The 25,360-nt window shown below is 42.3% G+C and overlaps 2 protein-coding genes and 1 long non-coding RNA gene across 5 annotated transcripts; 1 reads left to right on the plus strand and 2 right to left on the minus strand.

Moving 5' to 3' along the window:
* Positions 1-357: 357 nt before the first annotated feature.
* Positions 358-6,812, minus strand: LOC110157780 (nectin-4-like). The gene is made up of 5 exons (XM_020922156.2): positions 6,679-6,812; positions 2,989-3,246; positions 2,571-2,924; positions 2,172-2,423; positions 358-1,240 (listed from the first exon to the last, which is right to left on the minus strand). The coding sequence occupies exons 1-5, from the start codon at positions 6,740-6,742 to the stop codon at positions 1,119-1,121; spliced, it is 1,050 nt and encodes a 349-aa protein (XP_020777815.2). The 5' UTR covers positions 6,743-6,812; the 3' UTR covers positions 358-1,118.
* LOC129410450 (uncharacterized) lies at positions 3,246-6,033 on the plus strand. Of its 3 annotated transcripts, XR_008632871.1 has the most exons (7): positions 3,246-4,016; positions 4,122-4,184; positions 4,285-4,706; positions 5,069-5,125; positions 5,209-5,256; positions 5,353-5,387; positions 5,546-6,033. It is a non-coding gene; the product is annotated as an uncharacterized LOC129410450 (long non-coding RNA). The 3 variants fall into 3 exon arrangements; XR_008632869.1 differs by having other exon boundaries at positions 4,122-4,706; XR_008632870.1 differs by having other exon boundaries at positions 4,122-4,706; positions 5,209-5,239.
* Positions 6,813-15,434: 8,622 nt separating the features above from the next.
* Positions 15,435-24,399, minus strand: LOC110157778 (cell adhesion molecule 2-like). The gene is made up of 5 exons (XM_020922154.2): positions 23,684-24,399; positions 19,688-19,945; positions 19,270-19,623; positions 18,871-19,122; positions 15,435-17,958 (listed from the first exon to the last, which is right to left on the minus strand). Exons 1-5 carry the CDS (start codon positions 23,781-23,783, stop codon positions 17,702-17,704), a joined length of 1,221 nt encoding a protein of 406 aa, XP_020777813.1. The 5' UTR covers positions 23,784-24,399; the 3' UTR covers positions 15,435-17,701.
* Between the last annotated feature and the right edge of the window lie 961 nt (positions 24,400-25,360).

A 25,360-nucleotide genomic window follows, 5' to 3' on the forward strand; every position in this document is an offset into this window, starting at 1 on the left:
CAGTGCTCCTTTATCTATGAGCCATGAGCCAACACTGTGATGCTGTGTTCATAGAGGCTACAGTGTTACACTCCACTGAAACAGTCTCAACAGGGTGGGCACCTCTGGCTCCAGGGTGGGCACTTCTGGCTCCAGAACTCCCATTATTTTCCCCCTGACACACAGCACACATTTAAACATCGGATGGAGTCTGATGGTCTACAGCAGGGGTGTCAAACTCATTTTGGTCCGGGGGCCGTATCCAACCTACTTTGATCTCAAAGGGGCCGGATCAGAAAACTCATGTCATATAAACCCCAAAAATAACAATAAGTTCAAATATTTGTGCAGAGAAACACTAATCTATTACAGAAATCGTTTTTAATTGATGAACTCTTTTTTATTATGATATTATGAACAACCTGAAACTTTAAGAAAAATTCAATTTCAACACAATGTTTTAACATGAACTTGTTTGTAAACAGGAATAAGTCAATTTTTCTTGGAAAATTCTGCACTTGGCTCCACTTTTCTCATTTTGGACATTTTTCTGATGAGGGTGTCACGGTCAACAGTCAAAACGATCGTCCTTTAAGAGCGTTTGGAAAGAGACAAGTCTTCATTTGTGCTGCTCTGGGGGGAGGGGCCACGTACAGAGACTCTGGAGACGCCGCTATGCTGAGCGGTGCAGAAAATTACCAATATTTTAATAGAAAATATAATTAAAATATTTTAGTAGAAAATCACCCAAGGGCCACATTAAAGGTCTCGGAGGGCCGGATCTGGCCCCCGGGCCTTATGTTTGACACCTGTGGTCTACAGGGTCAAGGCTGCACAAACATCTGAAACCTACTCCAGTTACTATGGAAGAGTACTTCCACTACAGTACTCTTACTTGAGTTCTATATTGTACAAAATAACAGTACTTTTGCTTGAGTAATATATTGCACAGCGTAACAATACTCTTTCTTGAGTAATATACTCTTGTTGCCTCATTAACACTTCCCTATCTCAGTTCACAGCACCTTTACACACACTCTGTCAGTCCTCTTTAAGTCCAGAGACCTCCCAAGTCCTGGTTTGACTCCAGGTCACATGATCTGGCCCCCCCACTCTCGATGGCCTCGGCAGTGTCCCCCTCACTCGGTGGTGGGTATGGCCTGGTGGCGGCGGCGACGGAACATGTAGACCACAAAGGCTACTGCAAATGCCAGCAGCACCAGCACTGTTACCACGGCGATGATGATGGGCACATAGTTGACTGGAGAGAAGGGACAAACAGAAGGTCAGGTTTCTCTGGGAGCTTGAGGCAGACAGACAAACTCTTACATGTTTGTGAGAGTGAGATTATGGTACAAGTCGATGTGTTCATTACAGACCATCAGCTCTAACCTCTGACCCTCGTGGATCATTATGTTTGAATTTGGACATTTTAAATCACAATATTGATCTAAAACGACTTAATAAAAGAAACAAATGTGCTGTGTTCTGTGTTAGAAAACTGTGGTCCAATGGGAGCTGACGTCACCGTAAATGTCATTACAACAAAGTGTTGGCAGATCACACTATTTTTACTTCCATCTGTACCAAAATGACTACATGACACTGCTGAATCCTACATGTGCCACTGATTAAGAAAATACAAGTGTAGTGGAAGTGTGTACATCACAGTGGGGGTGTAACAGTGAGAGTGAAAACATTAAGTTGATCGAAAAGAAGTGACTAAAGATTCCAGACATGCACGAATACCTCTACATTCAACTTCAGGTGAGTAAATGGTGGTGGGAAACAAATATAACATGGTTAAAAGCTTGGAAAAGTAGTTTTTGCAGAACAGGTGTGTTTTAACATGCTCTGTCCTCAGCTAATAACCAATATCAATAGAACCAATAATATTGACTCCATGAGGGCTGTTAACTGTGAGCACTTCCAGTACAGAGAATTCCTCTTGATGGCCAGGTTAGGAAAAGACTAACAGCCACAAGAGCGCTCTGGTCTACACCCTGTGAACCCTGTGAGGTCTTCAGCTGAGGTCTTCAGGTGCGGCAGGGGGCCTAAGCTCAGGACCTACTCATAAGCTGTGTGTCTGTTGTGTGTTTGTGCACGTGCTCTTTCAGACACAACTCCACACACTGTTTTGGAAATGAGACCAAGAAACAACAACATGACGTCTGTACACTTGTGATACTGACCGTGCACTGTGAGAGTGAAGCTCCTATTGACGGCCCCTAAAGCGTTGGAGGCGGTGCAGGTGTAGGGGCCCTCATGCTGGGAGGAGGCAGAGGGGATGGTGAGCACAGGGCCCCTGTAGTCGGAGCCTGAGGGGAGGCTCCAACTGTACAGAGGCGGGGGGTTCCCCTCAGCTCTGCAGACCAGCTCAGCTGACTGGCCCTGGTTCACAGTGAGGAGCTGTGGCTCCTCGGGGCCCTCACTGTACGGCGCATCTACACATAAGACAGTTATTATATTTACTGTGTACATTTGAGCTGTTAGCAGAGCCATAGGCTTCATGTGTCATAGAAATGTGTTAAAGATGATTCAAATAAACATGATCCCACTTTCCCCACGCACTCTCTCCAGTGAACACTCACAGTGCACGACAGCCGTGATGTTGTGTGACCTGACCACTGGAGGGGACTGTGGGCCCGCAGGTCCCAGCTCCAGTCTGGCCTCACACCAGAAGGTGGCCCCATGGTCCTCTCTGCTCACACTGTAGTCCAGACAGAAGCTCTCGCTCACTGGATGTTTCTCTGTTGTGTTGCTTCCTGTGACATTCAGCTCCCTGAAGTCCCTGTAAAAGGTCACCTTCATGTTCTGAGCAGGAGCCACGGCCTCCACCTCACACTGCAGACAGTACACCTGGCCCTCCTTCAGGAGCCCAGAGGGGCTCTCCAGCGAAGACCCTGAGCGATTTTTAAAGCTCACAGACACATTCTCTGGAGGCTCTGTAGAACAGAAGGCTTTAGTCTCTTACACATGTGTTACATCAGAACAATGAGAGGTACTCACTGTAAACGATCACATCCAGAGAAACAGTTGGACAGTCGCTGTCAAATATAAAACACAATATTATTTCACTCCACTTCAGTCTCAGACTGGAGATGTTCCAGACCATTTGGTTCCCTCTCTTGAAGCTGGACTGATAGGCCTCCTCCAAGCGGAGCTCATAGTCACAGGAGTTGTTGCAGATGGAGCATGTGGCTGTGGCGAAGTCTCCGCGCTTCACCACCAGTGGAGACGGACTGAACACAGGGAGCTCCTCACAGCCTGCACACAGAGAAGACATGAGGTCCTCCTCACAGTCTACAGAGAAGACATGAGGTCCTCCTCACAGTCTACAGAGAAGACATGAGGTCCTCCTCACAGTCTACAGAGAAGACATGAGGTCCTCCTCACAGTCTACAGAGAAGACATGAGGTCCTCCTCACAGTCTACAGAGAAGACATGAGGTCCTCCTCACAGTCTACAGAGAAGACATGAGGTCCTCCTCACAGAGCTGCACAGCACAAAACTAAAACTAAGGACACAAGCACAGAAAGTAAGTACTATACACAGAGAGTACTATACATAGAGAATATTATATACAGAAGTACTATACACACAGAGAGTACTATACATAGAGAATACTATATACAGAGGTACTATACACAAAGGCACCATACACAGAGATACTACCCTACTAGCATAAGGATCCGCAGCGGATCCGCTTTCGCTCCGCCAAATCCGCCCCACAGTCCGTCCGCTTTGCGGATCCGCTGCGTATTTGTTCCGTATTCACATTCTGACTGTTGCTAACCCTAACCCTTGGATGGCCTGCTGTTACAGAGAGAATCTGCGGTTAAATCATCTTAGATCCGCACTGTGAACGTACTTTTAACACAACACTTTGTTTTTGACACAATGATTTGTACTATCAATGCGCGGATCCGCGGCTAACCCGGTTCGGATTCGCTGCGCGGACGCGCCACTGACTCATCAGCCGTTATCAGAACCTGAGAGAAAGAAACAACATCCACCTGTTGTCCGTGGATTTCACTGTAAGTAATAGTTTAAAAGTTAATTGTATTAGTCATCATTAATGTACATAACGTTAACGTTATATTGTGGTGTGTTTACATGTGTGACTCTGTGTGTTTTATCAGTTTTGACGAGTGCAGTAGGAAAGTTAGCGACAGGAGCAGCTGACGTGATGAAGACGATGTGAGGTCAGGAGTCAGGATAACTCCATCTCTTGAGCTAGATCCCAGTCTAAATACTATTTTTATATAACGGTACTTATATTCTTGTATATTTTTACGATCACAGAATTGTAATTCTGCTCCGTGATCATTGGTCGTGTCTAACGGGCTCGGTTCTGGCTGGACGCCGCTCTCGGCGCTCTCCCTTCGTCTGTGGAGCGACGGTGACACCGGTGTCTGATCTGGTTGTGTTTTTAACCAGAGATAATTATTATTTGTGTAGACTAGAGTGTTGACTGTTGAGTTGAGACTAAAGTGCATCATGTCAGTGCCTTAATACAATAATTTAACGCAACGTGCCATAATACAATAACGTAACGTAATAAAAAGCACAACTTTTAACAGCTAACGTTAGATAACCAACCAAAACTTGTGTTGTTTTTCCCCAGATGACATCAGGAGCCCCTGTCCTTCTGCTGAGTGTCCCCATCAGGAGCCCCTGTCCTTCTGCTGAGTGTCCCCATCAGGAGCCCGGCACGCTGATCAGAAGTAAATACTTTTAATGATTTCTGTGACAGTGAAGATTTAGTTTGGAGTCAGATCTGACTTTGTCTCTTAACTTTCTGTTATGGGACTTGAGACGGTGCTTCAGACTTTCAGTGAGAGATGTTGACATGAACACTAATGTGTCACATCTATATTACACTGATATTGACTATGAACACCATCATAAATTGATTATTATATTTTAAATGTTGTGGTAAAAGTAAATGTAGTAGAGTATTGTGTATTAACAGCAGTGAAATACGTCTCATGTTCATACTCAGGCTTATACTAAAACAAAAGAGTTCAGTTTTACTGCGCTAAAGTATTTCCTATGAGTTAAATAATGTTTTTCATCTCTGTTTCAGAATATACTATGGTTAATAAGAAGATGGACATAACAGCATGATAAAGACCCTCTGGAGGTAAATACTGCACTTGGATTAAACACTGGGGCCTGAAATGATCCAAACTGATATTTGTGTTTCTCTTATTTGATGTTTTACAGAATTCCCTCTGCTGGGCCAAGTTCCAAAAATGTAGAGACAGACCCTGTGTAAGTTTACTGTATTATCCTACTTTTATTAACTTTCATAACTAAACATATGCACATTATAATCACACCTGTTGTTGTGCATATTGTTTCTTTCAGAACATGCTGTGGTGGAGTTTAAAGACTGAGCCTCTGTAAGTGCATAGATCTCTCCAATCAAGTGTTTACCTTTCATGTTCAAATCACACAGCCACTGTCATGACTTACAATGTTCTTCACAAACCTGAACTCTAACTCCTTACAAGAATAAGAGGTGTAATGGAGTGTTTAATACACACTGGTGTCATTTCAGATGCTGTGAGAAAGGGGAAGCCCAGAGCTGGACACTGACAGACTGGATCTTCACCAGTAGGACTGAAGAGGAGCCAGACTCACTACACCTCTGCCTCAAAACATCTGCCTCAGACTGAAGCTAAAGACAGAGGCTCTGAAGCTCCCACACTGCACACTCTATAAGAACAACCACCCGTCTAATTGTTCTGTGGTGGTAAACACAAGTTAAGTTTGAGTTTGAACAGTATGGTATGGCTACACTCTGTCTCATCTGTCCAGGCTTTTACTCATATAGCTTATATTTGTTTTTTGCCATTTAAAAAAAAACAAAAACTTTGCTTAACTTGAACTATTTTTAGTAAAAACTGTAAATTGTCATTTTCATATTAAGAATGAAGCATTGGTTAACTCGAAGGGTATATAAGTCCTATAACATTAATAATGATTATTCATGTCCTAAGATTTCTAATTAATGATTTAAATAAATATTGTTTACAATGTAAAAAAAAAAAAAAAAAAAAAAAAAGTTTCTTTTTTTCTTAACTAATGAGATTTAGTGATAGGATATCACTGATCCAACTTTGAAATTGTTTAAGTTTATGTTTTTAAATTTAAGCCTTTATATCCTAGTTTTAATACTTGCTGTAAAAGGTTTATGTACAATTACAATGCAAATGCTGCTGGTGTATTTAGGTCAGTAGGAAGTGGATCAGTATTAAATCTGAAGCATATTTAGGCTCCTAACGACACAATAAACAGATCCGCGGCAGATCCGCGGCAGATCCGCGGCAGATAACCCGGTTCTGAAAGCGGATCCAAAACGGGTCCTGGGCGGATCCGCGAGATACGCAGCGGATCAGCCGCGCCTCCGCCGCGGATCCGGGCTTATTTTGACGGATCCGCGGCGGAGGCGCGGCTGATCCGCTGCGTATCCGCGCGGCGGATCCGCGGCGATGTGCAAGTGAACTCCGATGCGGATCCGTTCTGCGGATCCGCCGCGAATCTCCGGGCGGATCCGCCGCGTATCCGCCGCGGATATTTTTTGCTATGTGGGTATACACAGAGAGTTCTATACACAAAGGTAGTTTACACAGAGATACTATAAGCAGAGAGTACTACACACAGAGAGTTCTATACACAAAGTGGACTTACTGTGGACGCGGGGGACAGTGTGGAGCGCACACGCAGCCGTGAGGAGGAGACGCCCCAGAGACATGTCGCCGTGTGGAGAAGCAGCGCGCAATGGAGACGAGCGGGACAGGCACGGTGCGGTTTGGTTGTCCTGTTTGTTTGGCAGCTCGTTCAGTACTGGTCTGCACCGAACCAGCGGCTACCGGGGATTGTTGAGCCAAACGGTCCTAAACATAGACCCTTGTATCGTTTTTTCTCTGTGGTTGCGCTAAACCGTTACAGGTGTAATGTGCTTTTGGCCAGAGGCGGCGCAGAGAAGCTACAACCCGGTGAGCTGCTTCCGCGATAATGTCTTTAATTTCCGCATGTTTCGTGGTTTTACAGTTTGATAACTCTCATATTTGCTGGTGTTTAAAACTGGCCTTTGATAAGTTTGAACGGTAACTTTAATGTTACGATACGATGTGTAAAAGTGAGTTTGTAGTAGCAATAGCTAATAAACATTGGGAACTACATATCCCATTATTCATTTCAGCGCAGACAACATAAAGTTTTATGTTTTTTGCTTGAATTCTTGTTTATTATGACAGTAATAATTCACACCAAAATCTTGTCAGAAAAAAAATCGTCCTGTCTACAATTATATCAGCCTCAGCCTCCAAAATATCATGCTAATATCGTACCAAGAGATTTGGATATCGTTACATCCCTAGTAAAAGTGTATTTGTAGCTAAGGTGACTGCTGCTCTCTGTTTCGTTCACCGTGATTGTTAGTTTGGAGTCATCTTTATTACTTTACCCCTCGTAAGTCAGACTTGCTCTTTCATTTACCATGCACAGTAACGATATATGTGTAATATTACGCGAGGAGTGATTAATTTGCTCGTAAAAACTGTACAGTGTTCATTCTGTTGTTGTGATCATTCATTGTACTCCTCTAGTTGGATTGGAATAATGAAATAACATCATAACTAGGTTAAAACGCACTATACTATATGTATATATTTGTACAGTGTTGTTGTGTGGACTATAGCACACTGGAGTGCTGCAAGCTTGTACATTTCAGTTTCAAGTTGATATGCAATATTATAAGTATGTGTTCATGTTTTTGTCACATATTCATTCTTCTTTGAGTAACTAGAGAATTCTGTTTCGCACAAATCATTATTTAGTCCTACAGGTTACTTTTTGTGGTATCTAAAAATGTTATTACTCACATTTGGTATTCTGTGAGTTTTATTAAAGGGTACCTGATTTGTCCTTTAAAAATTCTTTCTGCAAATATGTAGCTGTGCTGATACTAAAAGCTTGGCCATATAAATACATTATAAAACTGATACAGTGACAGTGAAATGAATACTAAAGTAGTGATCTAGGTACATGTAGTATGAATTCAACTGAGGGGTATAAATGTAATGTTTCTAAACACACTCGTCTGTCGTTGTCGAGAAAATGATAAACATTGTTTATTTTTTTATATATATATTTCCTGCTGCAGGACACTTCTGAGGAGGCCAAGAGGATCAAGGACAATCTGTCCCTGAGGGACTGGAGTGCCCCTGTGAAGGAAGAGACTGTGAGAGGAGGAGCTGCCTCTGACCAAGCTGAAGTCCTGGAGAGGCACATCCACCAGTTTGGGAAATACAATGTGATGAGGGCTACACTTTGTACCTCATCCAGAGCCAGCAGAAAGAGGAGGCTGCAGAAGATAGTTGATAGTTGCGTAGCAATGACAGCCTAAGTCCTTCCTACACTATGCCCTGAGCTTCCAGGAGATCACCTTTCTTCTCCAGTGTGAGGCACAAACGCTCATGCCCACTCCAGCAGCAAAGGACGAGCAGCTGGTGAGATCTGGTGCCCATTCCAGAAGTACCTGGAGGGAGGTCTGGGAGAGCAGGGATCCTGGCTCTGCAACCTTCATCCTCAAAAAGGAAGTGTGGGGACACTGGCAGCTCTCTCCCTGTGTCCCCTCCACATGTGTCCCCTCCTCTGCTCCTGCTGAACCCGTGGGTGAGTTAATATGACACACAACTGTGTGTATTACGTGTTGATTCTTTTCAAATGAATGTAGCATAAATATACTTCATAACTGAGGGAACATTAAGTGTCAACATTTACATGATCAGTCTCAAACTATGTCAATGACAAATGCTGTCCTTTTCTTTTAGCAGAATATGAGGAGGAGGCACTGGAGGCACTCAACATCTCCCCATCCAAGGAGCATGTGGATATGTGTAAGTTGTATCTATTATGTGTTAGCTTTGTCTTTGTTGTACTTTGTGTTAAAGGTGTAATTCTTTTTTTTACTGCCCTGTCTGCATCAGTACCAGCCACTGCTGATCTCTGCCAGTCCTCAGGTTGATAGAGAAGTTCACTGATGTCGTACCCTGAAGGACATTCACTTTCAATGTCTCAGCCTCAGCTAAAGTCAGATAAAAAATCTGTACCTTTCCCAATATATAGTGTTAGGATAAATAATTAGGCTTAGCTATTATGTATAATCACTTCTATAGTTCATTATTGTATCAAGGTCATTTGAAGATAAGGGCTCTGATCAAAGCCGTGACAATCATATGTCAAGACAAATGCAGGATATTCCAATCTATCTAATAGCAAACTAACTAAAGAGAGCAAGAACTACTGATATGGATGATGTCAAGACTTGGTAGCCAGATAACACCCCGGATGGAGTCTGATTGGACTGTGCAACGTGCCAAGAAGCCTGGCTCATGTGCACCAACGAAGAGGTGCTAAGTCTAAAGAGCACCTCCCACTATAGTTGGTGTATAAAAGTCATTGTATAGGCGTAAACATGGAGTCTCTGCATGGGAATGGTTGTTTTCCTCAACAATAGATTTAGTTTTTTGTTTTCAAATATTGATGTATTATATTTTATTTGTTTATACCCAGGACCCACATCTCAGCATTGTCTTCTCTGTCTAGTGTCCGGACTGGACCATTGAAGACGGGAGGAAGGGAGGAAGTGTTAGACCAGTGGCACTGGCCCGCCCCAGTGAACACTGCTTACCAAACATCTGGGACAGAAGGACATGCTCAAGCTTGTGGATCAGCAGCAAATGATTAAACACATCATCCTTATATATCATCCTCAACCAGCCCAGAAAAGCTGGAGCAAACACTTTGGCAGTCTCTCACAGCGAGCAGTAGAACCTCCACCGTGCCTGCAGTCACTATGCCACCTGCACTGAACACTCCAAGATCAAACTATGTTCTCTTTTGAAATCATACTATGTTGACTTTTCAAGCCCTCCCGGGTCCGTATTATTGATGGTAACTAGACTTCTCCTGCATAAGACATCCAGTTGGTCTCCAGCCTTTTACTTCCACCCTTTCTTGGACAAGCTGAAAACTTCGACAACAAGTGCTGTAAGATATTTCTACTGCTCCACCAAGTTCTTCAAAGCTCAAGGATGCCCTTAAAGGACTTTGTGGCCACAAAGTTCTTCCAGAAGCAGACATAGGAGTCACACTGTACAATATATTACTCAAATGAGAATACTGTTACACTGTACAGTATATTACTCAAGTAAGAGTACTGTCTGTCCGTTAAAGTATTGTCTGAAAAGTGTAACTACAGTTCTTCATTACATTTACCCATTACATTTTAAAAATGTAAATGTTACTTTATACCATGACCTCTGGAGTAAAGTTGAATGTAAATACTTGTAATTACACACACCGTGGGGCTGACATCACTGATCTGTTTTATGTTTATCCTGTAAAAAGTATATGTGAATATATATGTAAATATGAGTAATGTCTGGCAAATAAATTGTGTCTGAACTGTTTATATTTTGTTTTTCATTTTTAACTGTCATTAAATATTGTTTAAATGATTTGTGTATTTTCTGTCCTGCATTATTTTAGATTCAGGAACACAATATTTGATCAAACTTTACTAGCACAGGTCTTCACTGACATTTTTAACCTGTCACTGGAACAAGCAGTCATTCCAGTGTGTTTAAAATCTGCCACCATCATCCCAGTCCCAAAAAGGGAACTCACAACCAACCTTAATAACTTCTGCCCCGTAGCACTTACCCCAATCATCACCAAGTGCTTTGAGAAACTGGTTCTGAGCCCCCCCCCATGTGATTTTCTAAATAATGCAAGCTCTATACCACAGGTGTCAAACATACGGCCTGGGGGCCAGATCCGGCCCTCCAAGACCTTTAATCTGGCCCTCGGCTGATTTTCTACTAAAATATTTAAATTTTCTATTAAAATCTTGTTAATTTTCTGCTGTGTTTATCACAGCAGCGTCTCCAGCGTTTCTGTATGTGGCCCCTCCCACCAGAGCAGCACAAATGAAGACTTGCCTCTTTCCAAACGCTCTTAAAGGACGATCGTTTTGACTGTTGACCGTGACCCCCTCATCAGAAAAATGTCCAACATGAGAAAAGTGGAGCCGAGTGCAGGATTTTGCAAGAAAAATGGACTTGTTCCCGTTTACATACAAGTTAATGTTAAAACATTGTGTTGAAATTGCATTTTTTTTTTTTAAGTTTCAGGTTGTTCATAATATTATAATATTTTGTAAAAGAAAGAATTCATCAATTAAAAAAAGATTTCTGTAATAGATTTGTGTTTCTCTACACAAATATTTGAAGGTATTGTTATTTTGGGGGTTTATATGCCATGAGTTTTCTAGCCGTTTTGGGATCAAAGTCGGTTGGATATGACCCTCGGACCAAAATGAGTTTGACACCCCTGCTCTATACTTTAAATTAATACTTAATTTGGCCTTTTTAAATGTACAAACAGTGATAGCTAATTTAAACATTTGATAAAATCTTTTTGTTTTGTTTTGTTTTTGTTCACTGCAATTTTGCTTCTTTTGGGTTTGACTCCAGGTCTGGGGCAATTATTTTATGAACGAGCACTAATCTCTGCATTCTGATGTCTGTGCTTCATCACAGCAGCACATGACTGACATTCTCATTCTGATTCTGGCTGATTCTCTGTGCCCACAATACACGACTGGTCACTCTGAGTTGGTTTAAAGCTGTGACTGTGTTGGTTCTGATCTATGTTCTAATGTTGTTTCCTCATCACAAACAGACCTGGAGGTGAGCTCTTCTTTCAAACTGAAAAACTCCACACACCTTCACTAGAATCATTTGGATGATTCCAGTCCTGGAACTGTAATTCTCTATTGAACTAAATAAAAGGTATCCAATCCGATCCACTTTATTTCTACAACACATTTCACAAACAAACAGTTTCCAAAGTGCTGCACAAATACAGAATAATAACAACAATAATAAAAAGATCAAATAAACACTCAGGTTTAATCATACTAGTCTTAAAATAATAAAACTAGTAAAATAAAATAAAAGCAAAATCATAGAATAGCAATAAATAAAAATAAAACCAATAAAATATTTTACAAATAAATAAAAGACACAGAGGAGCACACAACTCACACGGTGTTAAAAGCCAGAGAATAAAAGTGGGTTTTAAGAGGTAGCTGCTAACATGAAAACCATCACTTCATGACATCACAAGTTAGAACAGAGCATTTTGAGCGTTGGAGATGTAGATAAAGTAAGAATAAAGAGTTACTCAGACATGTGACTGAAACAAGACATAAGTCCAGGTGTGTTTTGGAGGGAACAGCACCATGTCTCTCAAGAGTCACTTTTGTCTAATATAGAGCTTTAAAATGATGTTTCTTGCAGCGCTCCCTCAGATCTGATCTCGTTTATTTAGTTGGTTGGAATCACCAGAAACTCCAGAAGAGACTGCTGCTGCATCCTCAGTAATGACATCATGGCTCATGTTACCTCATGCCGGGGTTTTGTGTTCTTTCAGTTTCTCTGTGACTCACCAGAGACGGGGAACTTCTGTCACGTCTAACCTCAGCTGATGCCACTTTTGTAAGGTTCATCTTGTTTTTTTGTATGATACTTCTGACAAGGAAAAGAACAAAACAAACGCTTTCACAATGTGGCAAAAAGAATTCAAGTAGGTCTGCATGCTTTTACTTTTACTGTTGCATAACAATCACCAGTGTTGGGAAGGTGACTTTTAAAATGTATTCCCCTACCACTGTTGGGCAAGTTACTTTGAAACTGTAATGCGTTATTTATTACCTATTACTGTCATTTCAAAGTAATTCGTTACATTACAATATTACTGCATTTAAAATGTAAGGCATTACATTACTATTGCATTACTTTAAGTTACTTTCACCAAAATAACTTTTGTATATGGACTGAACCAGGACTGAACCAGGTCTAAACCAGGACTAAACCAGAACTGACCCAAGTCTAAACCAGGTCTAAACCAAAACTGACCCAGGTCTAAACCAGGTCTAAACCAGAACTGACCCAGGTCTAAACCAGGTCTAAACCAAAACTGACCCAGGTCTAAACCAGGTCTAAACCAGAACTGACCCAGGTCTAAACCAGGTCTAAACCAAAACTGACCCAGGTCTAAACCAGGTCTAAACCAGAACTGACCCAGGTCTAAACCAGGTCTAAACCAAAACTGACCCAGGTCTAAACCAGGTCTAAACCAGAACTGACCCAGGTCTAAACCAGGTCTAAACAGCGTGGAGTTCTTTGTCAGTCCTTCCTTTTTACCTGAAGGTCTATTGAGGGCAGATTACATACCCCAAAATATAGTTTGTAACGTAATCCATTAAATTACTGTGAGTAACGTAATCTGAATACTTTGGATTACTTGATATTGTCATGTTTTTGAAAACTACATGAATGTACCAACCACATCCTGAAAATTCTTGTTCTTGTTCTTCAAATTGTCTGTTGAGTCCAAGTCTCCATGAACAGACTTTTTGTTTTACTGTAGGGAAGTTTTGTTTTATCGGCTAAAAGAAAATCAAAAGTCCAGACTTTACTTAAACATATTAAAAATATTATTGATAGAGAAATGATTTTTATATGAGTTCACTGCTGCTTTAAAAATATGTTCACCTACTGTTAGTGTCATACAGTTTAGACCTGGTTTAGACCTGGTTTTAGTTCTGGTTGTAATTCTGGTTTTAGTCCTGGTTTAGACCTGGTTTAGCCCAAAATGTGAAAACAGGAAAATACCGCCTTGTAATCCATTTATTTCAACAAAGTAACTGTAATCCAATTACCACTCACTGAAACAGTAACTGTAACTGAATACAGTTACTCATAATTTGTACTCTGATTACGTAACCCCGGTACATGTAATCTGTTACTCCCCAACACAGACAATGACACACAAATGATCAGTTATGAGTATCGGTTGAAATTTCCATGACCATGAATCCTCTTATTTTCTTTTTAATCAGACAATGTTTACGTGAGATGTTTTTATTTTCATTTCATTTTCATTTTAAACTTTGGAAAACTCTCCCCCCTCACATTAAGAGCCCCTCTTTGGTTGATAACTTTAAGTGTCACTTAAAAACACAGTTTTACTCACTTTTTATTAACTTGCTTATTTATTTTATGCTTTATTTTATTTAATGTGTTAATTCATATTGTGCTGTACAAATAAAGTTGGATTGGATTCATGATATAGTTGTCATGACAGGCCTAAACACACATGAAACACCCTTCTCCAAGGACCACCGGGCTTCAGGAGGCGTCCTACAGGAAGTAACAACAGCTGATGTTCAACACTTCACCACCGACAGGGACAGTCATGAGGAGACTCACAGCAGCAGCTCAAACATGTGTTAATAAATCACACTTAAAACATGTAAGATTGAAAATAACATAAGAAAATAACTCATCTGTTATGCTACAGAGGGAGAGGAGGCTTCACCCACATGTACTACAGTAAGAGCAGGTCTACTGTTACTTCAAAATAACAAGACTCAAGTAGAAATATAGTAATACTCTGAGTGCTTACCACTCATTTAAAGGTTTTGTGGAAACTACTACTTGAGGATCAGCTCTTCCAAGTCCGAGGCCATGGTTCTTGGTGAAAAAGGTGGCTTGCCCTCTCCGGGTGGGTGGAGAGTCTTTGCCAAGTGGAGGAGTTCAAGTATCTCGGGGTCTTGTTCACGAGTGAGGGGAGGATGGAGCGTGAGATTGACAGGCGGATCGGTGCAGCATCGGAAGTGATGCGGTCTCTGTATCGGACAGTTGTGGTGAAGAGGGAGCTGAGCCGAAAGGCGAAGCTCTCGATTTACCGGTCAGTCTTCTTTCCTACTCTCACCTATGGTCATGAGCTCTGGGTAGTGACCGAAAGGACAAGATCACAGATACAAGCGCTCGAAATGAGTTTCCTCCGCAGGGTGGGTGGGCGCTCCCTTAGAGATAGGGTGAGGAGCTCAATCACACGGGAGGAGCTCGGAGTAGAGCCGCTGCTCCTCCACGTCGAGAGGAGCCAGTTGAGGTGGCTCAGGCATCTGTTCCGGATGCCTCCTGGGCTCCTCCCTCGGGAGGTGTTTCGGGCATGTCCCCGGGAGGAGGCCCCGGGGAAGACCCAGGACACGCTGGAGGGACTATGTCTCTGGGCTGGTCTGGGAACGTCTCGAGGAGCAAAATACTAAGGTAACACTGTGTACTTTTCTGAGGTTACGTGTCACCTGCATGATTCCATGGAAACAGCACATTAACAACTTAACAGTTTGGAACACGGTCCATGCCGTTTGATGTTTTATTCCATACTGTAAAAGATTGTAGCCAAAAGAACATTTCCATGGAAACAAGACCAAGGAACAGTCAGGTTTATGGAGATGCAAGCCCCTTCAGAGTAAACACATATGTTTTGTATTTTTTTCAGTGCAACAAAAACATCCAAAATCAGGCTGGTTTCATGAACTCTTTATTCTCCTGTGAGTGAGTGACACACTGAATGTGGGACAAGTACATTTGAAAACATCTGAAATATCATGAACAATGAAGACGTGCTGGGTACCAGTTTTAGACCTGGTTTAGTCACAGCATAGCCTTGATATACATCATTTTGACATGATTTGTTCCTGTTTCAGACTGTTCTGTTCTAGTGCCGTATCAGACCAGGTTTAGTTCTAGTTTAGCCCTGGTTTATTCTCGTCATTTAGTCCTAGTTTAGTCCAGGTCCTGTTGAGATTGTAGTTGTACTTCGAGCAAAACAAAGAATAAAAAAACAAAACAAACAGATTCATAAAATATCTATAATGACGAGGGCTTCTGTGCACTGTGACAACCAATCCTTAAGGTGCATATGACAGACTGGACAGTTAACTTAAGACCCCTTAAGCTCAATGGCCCACCCATGGGCCCAGATCCCACCCAGATCCCACCCACTGCCACTGCCATAAAAAATCTGATAAGAGCAACTCCAATATGCCGTATATCTACAGTATGTATTCAGAGGAAACTCAGCAGAACAGCCAGATCTGTCATTTTCACATTAAATGAACACAGCTCAATTTAAGAGCAAATATGTCCCCAAATGTCACAACCTAACTGCATTGTTTAATAATAGACTTTTAAACTAAGCTTTTGCAAAAAACAATTCTAATGTATGTGTACATATGAAAGTTATATAGCAATGTAAAACATAAAATCACCTGCATCCATCAATACCATACATGTTTATCTCCAAATATAACCAAACCAGAAGTCAAAAAGTGCAGCCAGAATAGGCAAAATTATATATTAAAAAAAAAATCCCCTTTGCTGTTTTTACATTAAAACTTGTTTCTCCAGACTTAAAACTCAATGTTTTGTCTAAACCAGGCATGTAAATAATGACCACAGTCTGAGGTACTCTCATATTGTTTTCAGCTTGTGGCCCCGCCCAACCCCCCGTGGCTCCTCCCAGCTCCCGTGGCCTCGCCCCATCGCCCTCATATGTGGCTTGCTGGCGGCCATTTTGTTGTGTTAGCATTAGCATCATTGCCATGTACCATGCAAATGTACAAAAACAATCCAACAAAACCAGAGAAAGAAGAGAGTGCCTATATGTCACTCTACCAGCAGAAAGTGGAAATTATGAACATTTGAGAATTAACAATATTACAATATCATTCATTAATTATTATTATTTTATTTTATAGATTTTTTGGGGGGTCATATTGAGACTATAATTATCTGAAAATGTTTTATTTACTGTCCTTGTGTATCATAATTTGCTTTTAATCATTGCATTTATAGAGCGCCTTTCAAGACACCTGACACTCTACAGATCAGATTCATTCAATCCACACTTTGTGGTAGCGAGCTACCACTGTAGCCACAGCTGTCCTGGGGCAGTCTGACGGAAGCTAGGCTGCCAATCTGTGCCATCGGCCTCTCCCTTTTATCTCTTTTATCTCCCTTTTATCTCAATAAATGATTTGCCAATTGGCACATGGGTAGCAGAGGGGCACCATATTGGCTTTTCCTACTAAAAACAGTGTCAAATGTGTATTTGGCAAATCATTTATTGAGATGACTACATGTTGTTTTTACAATTCCTTGGTGTCCCAGAAGGTATATGTATTTTTTTTTTTTTTTTTTTTTTTTTTTTTTAAGTTTAAGACTATTTTCAGTTTAATTTTATATTTTTTGTCCAGTGAAAATGAAAGGGTTGTGTTTGAGCCAAGTGTACTTATTGGTCATGTTATATGATGTCATTATTCAACTCCAGACAGAAAGCATCAAGTCTTAGCTTCATTTAGACACCGAGAAGATCATCCATGTGGGCTATGTACATGATGAGAAAACCTTCAGTATATCTGTACTTCTCCTCTCCCGAGGATGTGTCCCAACAAAGACTTTGGGCTTAACAGATTTATGTTTTGTTTTGTTTTGTTGTTTTTTTTTTTCAAATTTTCCTACTTTGACAATTTGGTGTTTTTTACTTCCTGGATAGACATCTGCGATATACTAAAAATTGTTGAAAAATCACAACACCTTTTTTGTTAAATGGACAGACAGAAATGTGGTCCTTGTGTGTAAACTGTCTGTGCATTTACTATCACTACTGCTAACTACAAGCCTACTACAACAACGAGCTACTTCCTAATTTGAATTGATGAACTTTTTCCTTTTTTCATTCCTTCACTGTTCCCCCCATCTCTCCTGCAGCTCCGCAGAGAGCCGGAGGTTCAGAGCAGGGAGACGACCCTCCAGCACACCCAGACAAAGATGGAGGTGCAGAGGCTGTGGTGGAGGAAGGATGATTCTCCTGCACAGTTCTTTTCTGTAGGTTTTACACTGGGCACTGGTTCAGCTGTAGCTGCTGTTGTCTCTGGTATCACTGTTGTCTTCTGCGGTACCACCGATGTTGATGCGCTCATCGTGCAAACATATGGTGTTGCTGTGGTCGTGGTAGGGGCCGCTGGTGCTGCTGTTGTCGTCACATCTGAGACAAACAAAATACTTCAAATATATTGTTACATCTCACTTGAATGGATGAGGGCTGTTGGTATGTTGTAATGCTGTTCCCCTGAACAAACCTCTGTAAAGATCATCACCTGGGGATGATCGATGGGCTGCACTGCGGTGGTTCTCTGTTCCTGACAGGTTCCTTCTGGCTGTTACGTGACTGTGTAACAAACCGAGTACCACTAGAGAATGATTTTCACACTGTGGTGCATTATTTACTCTCTGACTTGTACCATGTAATGTCATGTACAGTGTGTGGCTCTGACTGTGATATCAAGCACATTCTACTGTTGTGTCCCTGAACTTTCCAGTCACAGAATGTGGCAGAAGAGCCAAATGTGTTCAATCAGATGAGATTAAATCAGTGTACGATAGCCGTGATGTTCTGTGACCTGACCACTGGAGGGGGCTGTGAGCCCTCAGGTCCCAGCTCTAGTCTGGCCTCACACCAGAAGGTGGCCCCATGGTCCTCAGGTCAGGTTTCTCTGGGAGCTTGAGGCAGTCAGACAAACTCTTACATGTTTGTAACAAGCCGATGTGTTCATTAAAGAACATCACCTCTAACCTCTGACCCTCGTGGAAATTGGACATTTTAAATCACAATATTGATCTAAAACAACTTAATAAAAGAAACAAATGTGCTGTGTTCTGTGTTAGAAAACTGTGGTCCAATGGGAGCTGACGTCACCGTAAATGTCATTACAACAAAGTGCTGGTACATCACACTAGAGCAGAGCATTTTTACTTCCATCTGTACCAAAATGACTACATGACACTGCTGAATCCTACATGTGCCACTGATTAAGAAAATAAAAGTGTAGTGGGTGTGCACCAGTGAGGGTGAGACCAAGAAACAACAACATGACGTCTGTACACTTGTGATACTGACCGTGCACTGTGAGAGTGAAGCTCCTATTGACGGCCCCTAAAGCGTTGGAGGCGGTGCAGGTGTAGGGGCCCTCATGCTGGGAGGAGGCAGAGGGGATGTTGAGCACAGGGCCCCTGTAGTCGGAGCCTGAGGGGAGGCTCCAACTGTACAGAGGCGGGGGGTTCCCCTCAGCTCTGCAGACCAGCTCAGCTGACTGGCCCTGGTTCACAGTGAGGAGCTGTGGCTCCTCGGGGCCCTCACTGTACGGCGCATCTACACATAAGACAGTTATTATATTTACTGTGTACATTTGAGCTGTTAGCAGAGCCATAGGCTTCATGTGTCATAGAAATGTGTTAAAGATGATTCAAATAAACATGATCCCACTTTCCCCACGCACTCTCTCCAGTGAACACTCACAGTGCACGACAGCCGTGATGTTGTGTGACCTGACCACTGGAGGGGACTGTGGACCCGCAGGTCCCAGCTCCAGTCTGGCCTCACACCAGAAGGTGGCCCCATGGTCCTCTTTGCTCACACTGTAGTCCAGACAGAAGCTCTCGCTCACTGGATGTTTCTCTGTTTTGCTGCTTCTCATGACAAGCAGCTCCCTGAAGTCCCTGTAAAAGGTCACCGTCATGTTCTGAGCAGGAGCCACGGCCTCCACCTCACACTGCAGACAGTACACCTGGCCCTCCTTCAGGGGCCCAGAGGGGCTCTCCAGCGAAGACCCTGAGCGATTTTTAAAGCTCGCAGACACATTCTCTGGAGGCTCTGTAGAACAGAAAGCTTTAGTCTCTTACACATGTGTTACATCAGAACAATGAGAGGTACTCACTGTAAACGATCACATCCAGAGAAACAGGTGTACAGTTTCTGTCAAATATATAACACAATATATTGACACTCCACGGCAGTCTCAGACTGGAGATGTTCCAGACCATTTGGTTCCCTCTCTCGAAGCTGGACTGATAGGCCTCCTCCAAGCGGAGCTCATAGTCACAGGAGTTGTTGCAGATGGAGCATGTGGCTGTGGCGAAGTCTCCGCGCTTCACCACCAGTGGAGACGGACTGAACACAGGGAGCTCCTCACAGCCTGCACACAGAGAAGACATGAGGTCCTCCTCACAGTCTACAGAAGACATGAGGTCCTCCTCACAGTCTACAGAGAAGACAACAGGATCATCATCTCTGTCACAGCTGAAGGATTCCAAACCTCATGATCCCTCACTATGTTCTCATCTGATATAAATGTTCATTAGCTCTCATGTGCGTGCTTTTAAAGGAACTGGCTGACCGCTCAGTGGAGGAGCTGCAAGGCTAGACATGTATCTGTACTCACTTAATCCTATTGGTTCCCATTGGAACATAAGTGCAGCCCCATCTGCTCCAGCCCTGAGCTGTCATGTTGTTTTTGGTTGGCCCTCCTTCCCTTTCTGGGTGGAGTCCATTTAAGTGCTACTGGAGATACAGTCCTGGTCTGTAGCCAAAAGCCAGTGAGACACTGTCTCCTGCACCACGCTCTGGCTTCTTGTTTCTGAGGTCCTTAATGGAGATTTGTTGGTCTTGAACAGCACACCAGCATTTGGAAGCAGACAGCAAGACTGGTTTCACAATGCTTCAATACCAATACCTGTGGGGCGGCAGTAGCTCAGTTGGTAGAGCATTCGCCCACTGATCTGGTTTGAATCCAGCTCTCGACATAAACATCACAGGTTGAGCGGTCAGATCCACTGACCCACAGGTTGCTGGTGTGATTCTGGCTCCCACAGATGAATGCTGTTGTTGTGTCCTTGGGCAAGACACTTAACCCACCTTACCCACAGTGTCTGCGTACACTGGTGTGTGAATGTGTGTGTGAATGGGTGAGTGGTTCCTTGTTGTAAAGTGCTTTGAGTGCCTTGAAGGTGGAAAAGTGCTATAGAAAAATGTGACCATTTATCATTTACCATTTAGCCTTATCTTCAGGTTCCTGTACTGTCTAAATTTCCAGACCCACTAGGTTAATTCTTCATCCTAGTCAAGTTCATGTACACAAAGACAATATCAGTAAGTCACTTAAAGGCAACAGTGGCTTTGTGATCCAAGCACTTTCACCTCACTCAGACTGCACCCAGTCCAGCTGTGAGTCCAGTGTGGGACCAGTCTGTTGTGGTGTGGCACTCACACGAGGACTGGAGCTCTGCTGTGCAGTTGTGTGCAGAAAGATTTATTAAGGGAAAAGGTTGTGGTGGCTCTGGCAACTGGCGTACAGAATCCAAACACTGGCAGATTCCCTGGGAAACTGTAGCTACATCATAGACTATGTAAAGAAGTGGACGAAGTGAGTGTGGCGTCACCCATAACGTCCAGCTCCAGTCAGAAGGGACTGCATATCCACAGGACAATTTATCCATTGAATAATGTCTCACTGTACAATCACCATTATTCACTCATTTAGAAGAATTTGGGCTCATTTCAACAAGCATATATCTTCTATCAAATAAGGAAGAGAAGGAATTGACTGGAAACACTGACATTTTTATATTAAATAGAGTTAAATATATAATATTTAACACAAATATCATACGCCTAATATCATAGTGTGAATTTCCTATTATAATATAGTGATATTTTAAATATACAGCGACTTTCTGAACAAAGTTACAAAGAAAATGATAATGATAAAATCAAATATTAAATCCAAACTATTCAATCATCCAATGTAGGGATTCTGACTCAGATCTAACACACACATGTCAGTGCTTACAGGTTTAAGTGATCTTTTTCACAACTGCCAGAAGTGTAACGATGTAGGGTAAATGGAACTCCCGGTGAATACTTTTCTAGAGCAAAATATCTGTGGAAATGTCTGGCGTATTCTCCACCAGCTCATAAATCTGTCCCATCACCAAATCTTCATCCTACAACGTCCACAAAGGACCTTGTGTTGACCCGACATCGCGGCACTTCTGGCTGTTGTGAAAAAGGTCTAATGGTCAAAACAGACAATAAAACAAAACACTTTTAAAATGTGACTTGTTGCTAAACTTTTGCCTCGGGAGCTCAAATCGACGGGACACTGGAAGCTCCTGCACAAGAACTTCTTATTTGGAACATGGTGTAGCTGTGTCCTTTATATATTCAGTCCATGAGCTACTAGAGTTACCAACTTCCTCAACCCCAAATGAGTGTCCCTCATTTGGGGTGTGTGCCTGTGCACGTTGAACAGTAACAGAAATCACAAGGTTTCATTGGCCAGATGATAATCCTACTCATTTCAGTATCATTTTGGTAAAGTATTACAGTACTTGCTTGGATGTATTGTGTTTAAGTAATAGTCAAAACAAGTTTTTCTTAAATCTCATGTTTTCTTGAAACAGTATTAATGCTCTATGGTTCTTACAGTCGCCTCAAGGATCCTTCAGAATGAGTCAAGCACCTCTGCTGTTATTAAAGACCAAAAATACTTCATCAAAATATTGACTGTGAAGGCCAGGACTGAACCGGGATTAGACTAGGACTAAACCAGGACTAAACCAGGACTGAACCAGGACTAGACTAGGACTAAACCAGGACTGAACCAGGACTGGACTAGGACTAAACCAGGACTACACTATCCAATCCAATTCAATCCATTTTATTTCTACAGCACATTTCACAAACAAAGTGCTGCATAAATACATAATAATAACAACAATAATAAAATGATCAAATAAACTACAAAAATAATACTAGTCTTAAAGTAATAAAACCAGTAAAATCAAATAAGAACAAAATCATAGAAAATAAATAAATAAATCAATAAATACATTAAATCAATAAAACACATAAAAATAAAGAAAGAGTCTTCCATGTGTAGACTAGGACTGAACTAGGACTATACCAGGTCTAAACCAGGACCGAACCTGTGTCATTAGCGAATTATAAATATATCCAAAGTCAAATGCAAAGGCGTCCAAATGAAGGTGTCCAGGGCGTTTTTTGACGCCGCAGTCTGAACACACCTTGATGCTGTGACTGAAATATGAGACTGGAGCTGTCTCATCCGAGACAAATCAAATTCACCCAAAATTTGGGATGTCCCAGGTAATTCGGGACAGTTGGCAACCCTGTTTATTTCTTTCTTTCATTTATTCAATATTTTACCAGTTAAGTTATTTGAGAACACTTCTCATTTATAATGATGACCTGACTAAGAAGCAGATTAAAACAGAAGCACAGACACACACTCACACACCAACCATAACATGAAACAGAGACTAGAGACATGAGACAGTGAAACATTTGCAGATCAAAGATATAAAAGTGTTAAAAACATGTGCAATGATATTGTCAAATACTCTGGATGGAGTTTTTAAAAGTCGACAGAGGTAAAAATGAGTTAGGTTTTAAAGTCTGTTGAAGGAGGTTCCAGTCACTGCTGCAGAACTGAAATGAGGAGCAGCCCAAAGCTGCGGCTTTAGAACCACCAGGGTCATGTGTGTGTTGGAGCACAGTGTGAGTCTGGAGCCGTGGATGTGCAGGACTGAGCTGAGGGAGGACGGAGTTTGACCAAAAATGAACAATAAGCAGTGGGTTTGTGTGCGGGTTTGTCCTGTGAGCTCCATATATGAGCTACATACATAATGTGCCAACTCCAGGTGTGGAGTGAACACGTAAAGATAAAGAGTACAGCACTTTGAGACGACTGTCCAGCTTGTAAACCTGGTAAGGCTGTTAAGAGTTTATTTATAGGCCTAACTATTTCTCATTATGTAACTGTGTGTTTCTGTTTTGATCCTGACCTCTCACTGGTGTCATGTACATGTCTGCTGCCCTGCCCTCTGTCCCAGACGTGAACTGTGCGACTCACCTCTCTGAGCACGGACGTCCAGAGCGCCCAAGAGGAGGCACCAGAGGAAGAGCCCGGCCACACACATCCTCCCGCCGCTTAAACCAGCGTGAAGATCCATGACAGCTGCTGCAGTCCTGGTGCAGTTCTGCTCTAATCCCAGTGTAGTCCAGGCGTAGTCTCAGTGTAGTCCCTGTGTAGTCCAGGCGTAGTCCCAGTGTAGTCCCTGTGTAGTCCCGGTGTAGCCCAGGTGTAGTCTTGGTGTAGTCCTGGTGTAATCTCAGTGTAGTTGTGGTGTAGTCCCAGTGTAGTCCCAGTGTAACCCCGGTGTAGTCCCAGTGTAGTCCAGGTGTAGTCCCAGTGTAGTCCCAGTGTAGCCCCGGTGTAGTCTTGGTGTAGTCCTGGTGTAATCTCAGTGTAGTTGTGGTGTAGTCCCAGTGTAGTCCCAGTGTAACCCCGGTGTAGTCCCAGTGTAGTCCAGGTGTAGTCCCAGTGTAGTCCCAGTGTAGCCCCGGTGTAGTCTTGGTGTAGTCCTGGTGTAATCTCAGTGTAGTTGTGGTGTAGTCCCAGTGTAGTCCAGGTTTAGTCCCAGTGTAGTCCCAGTGTAGTCCCAGTGTAGTCCAGGTGTAGTCCCAGTGTAGTCCCAGTGTAGCCCCGGTGTAGGTCTGCAGCACAGTCCAGCGCTGCTCTGAGCTCCTCCAGGACTCTGACACAATATGAAAGCTCTGAGGCATTTCCTAAGGTTGGGGAGGAAGTCCTGTCAGCGTCGGAGAGCCTGCAGCACACACACACTTTAATTTTTCCTCCAGATTACGGGAAACATGGAAAAGTACTCCGGAGAAGTACAGACTGATGTGTCCACACTAGAGTTTGCAAAATGAAATCACACTTGTATCTGTGGTTTTTGTGATGTGAGCACGTTCAACAACTGCAGACGCATCTTTTCAGTTTCATTTGAACCAATAAAGCAGAGTAAGTGCGTGGTAGTAGGATGGTGCAGCCCAAACTTAACATAAACACAAAGAGAGCGGGGGCTGCGTACTGAGACAGAGCAGGTCCAGAGGAAATGCCCAGCGCCAGAAGACTTGAATACCAGCCACGTTTATTTAATTGTATGGGAGGAGGCATGCTTTCATACTTACGCCCACACGCACTTTTATACTTTGGCTAACACAGTTAAAATAAAATAAATGATAATTATAGTTTGTATTTTCTTTTTTATTATTATTAAATGCTTGAATTTTCTTGTCTTAAATTAATATATATTTACACTACTGTTCAAAAGTTTGGGGTCATTTAGAAATTTCCTTATTTTGGAAAGAAAAGCACTGTTTTTTTCAATGAAGATAACTTTAAACTAATCAGAAATACACTCTATACATTACTAATGTGGTAAATGACTATTCTAGCTGCAAATGTCTGTTTTTTGGGGGCAATATCCACATAGGTGTATAGAGGCCCATTTCCAGCAACTGTCACTCCAGTGTTCTAATGGTACAATGTGTTTGCTCATTGTGTCAGAAGGCTAAAGGATGATTAGAAAACCCTTGTGCAATCATGTTAGGACAGCTGAAAACAGTTTAGCTGGTTAGAAAAGTCAGTTTTATAAAACTGACTTTCCTTTGATTGGGTTGAGTATCTGGAGCATCATTCACATTTGTGGGGTCATTAAACGCTCAAAATGGCCAGAAAAAGAAA

Source organism: Boleophthalmus pectinirostris, unplaced genomic scaffold (genome assembly GCF_026225935.1).
Source record: "Boleophthalmus pectinirostris isolate CB_2022bp ecotype Guang Dong unplaced genomic scaffold, ASM2622593v1 HiC_scaffold_22, whole genome shotgun sequence".
NCBI classification, from domain to species: domain Eukaryota; kingdom Metazoa; phylum Chordata; class Actinopteri; order Gobiiformes; family Gobiidae; genus Boleophthalmus; species Boleophthalmus pectinirostris.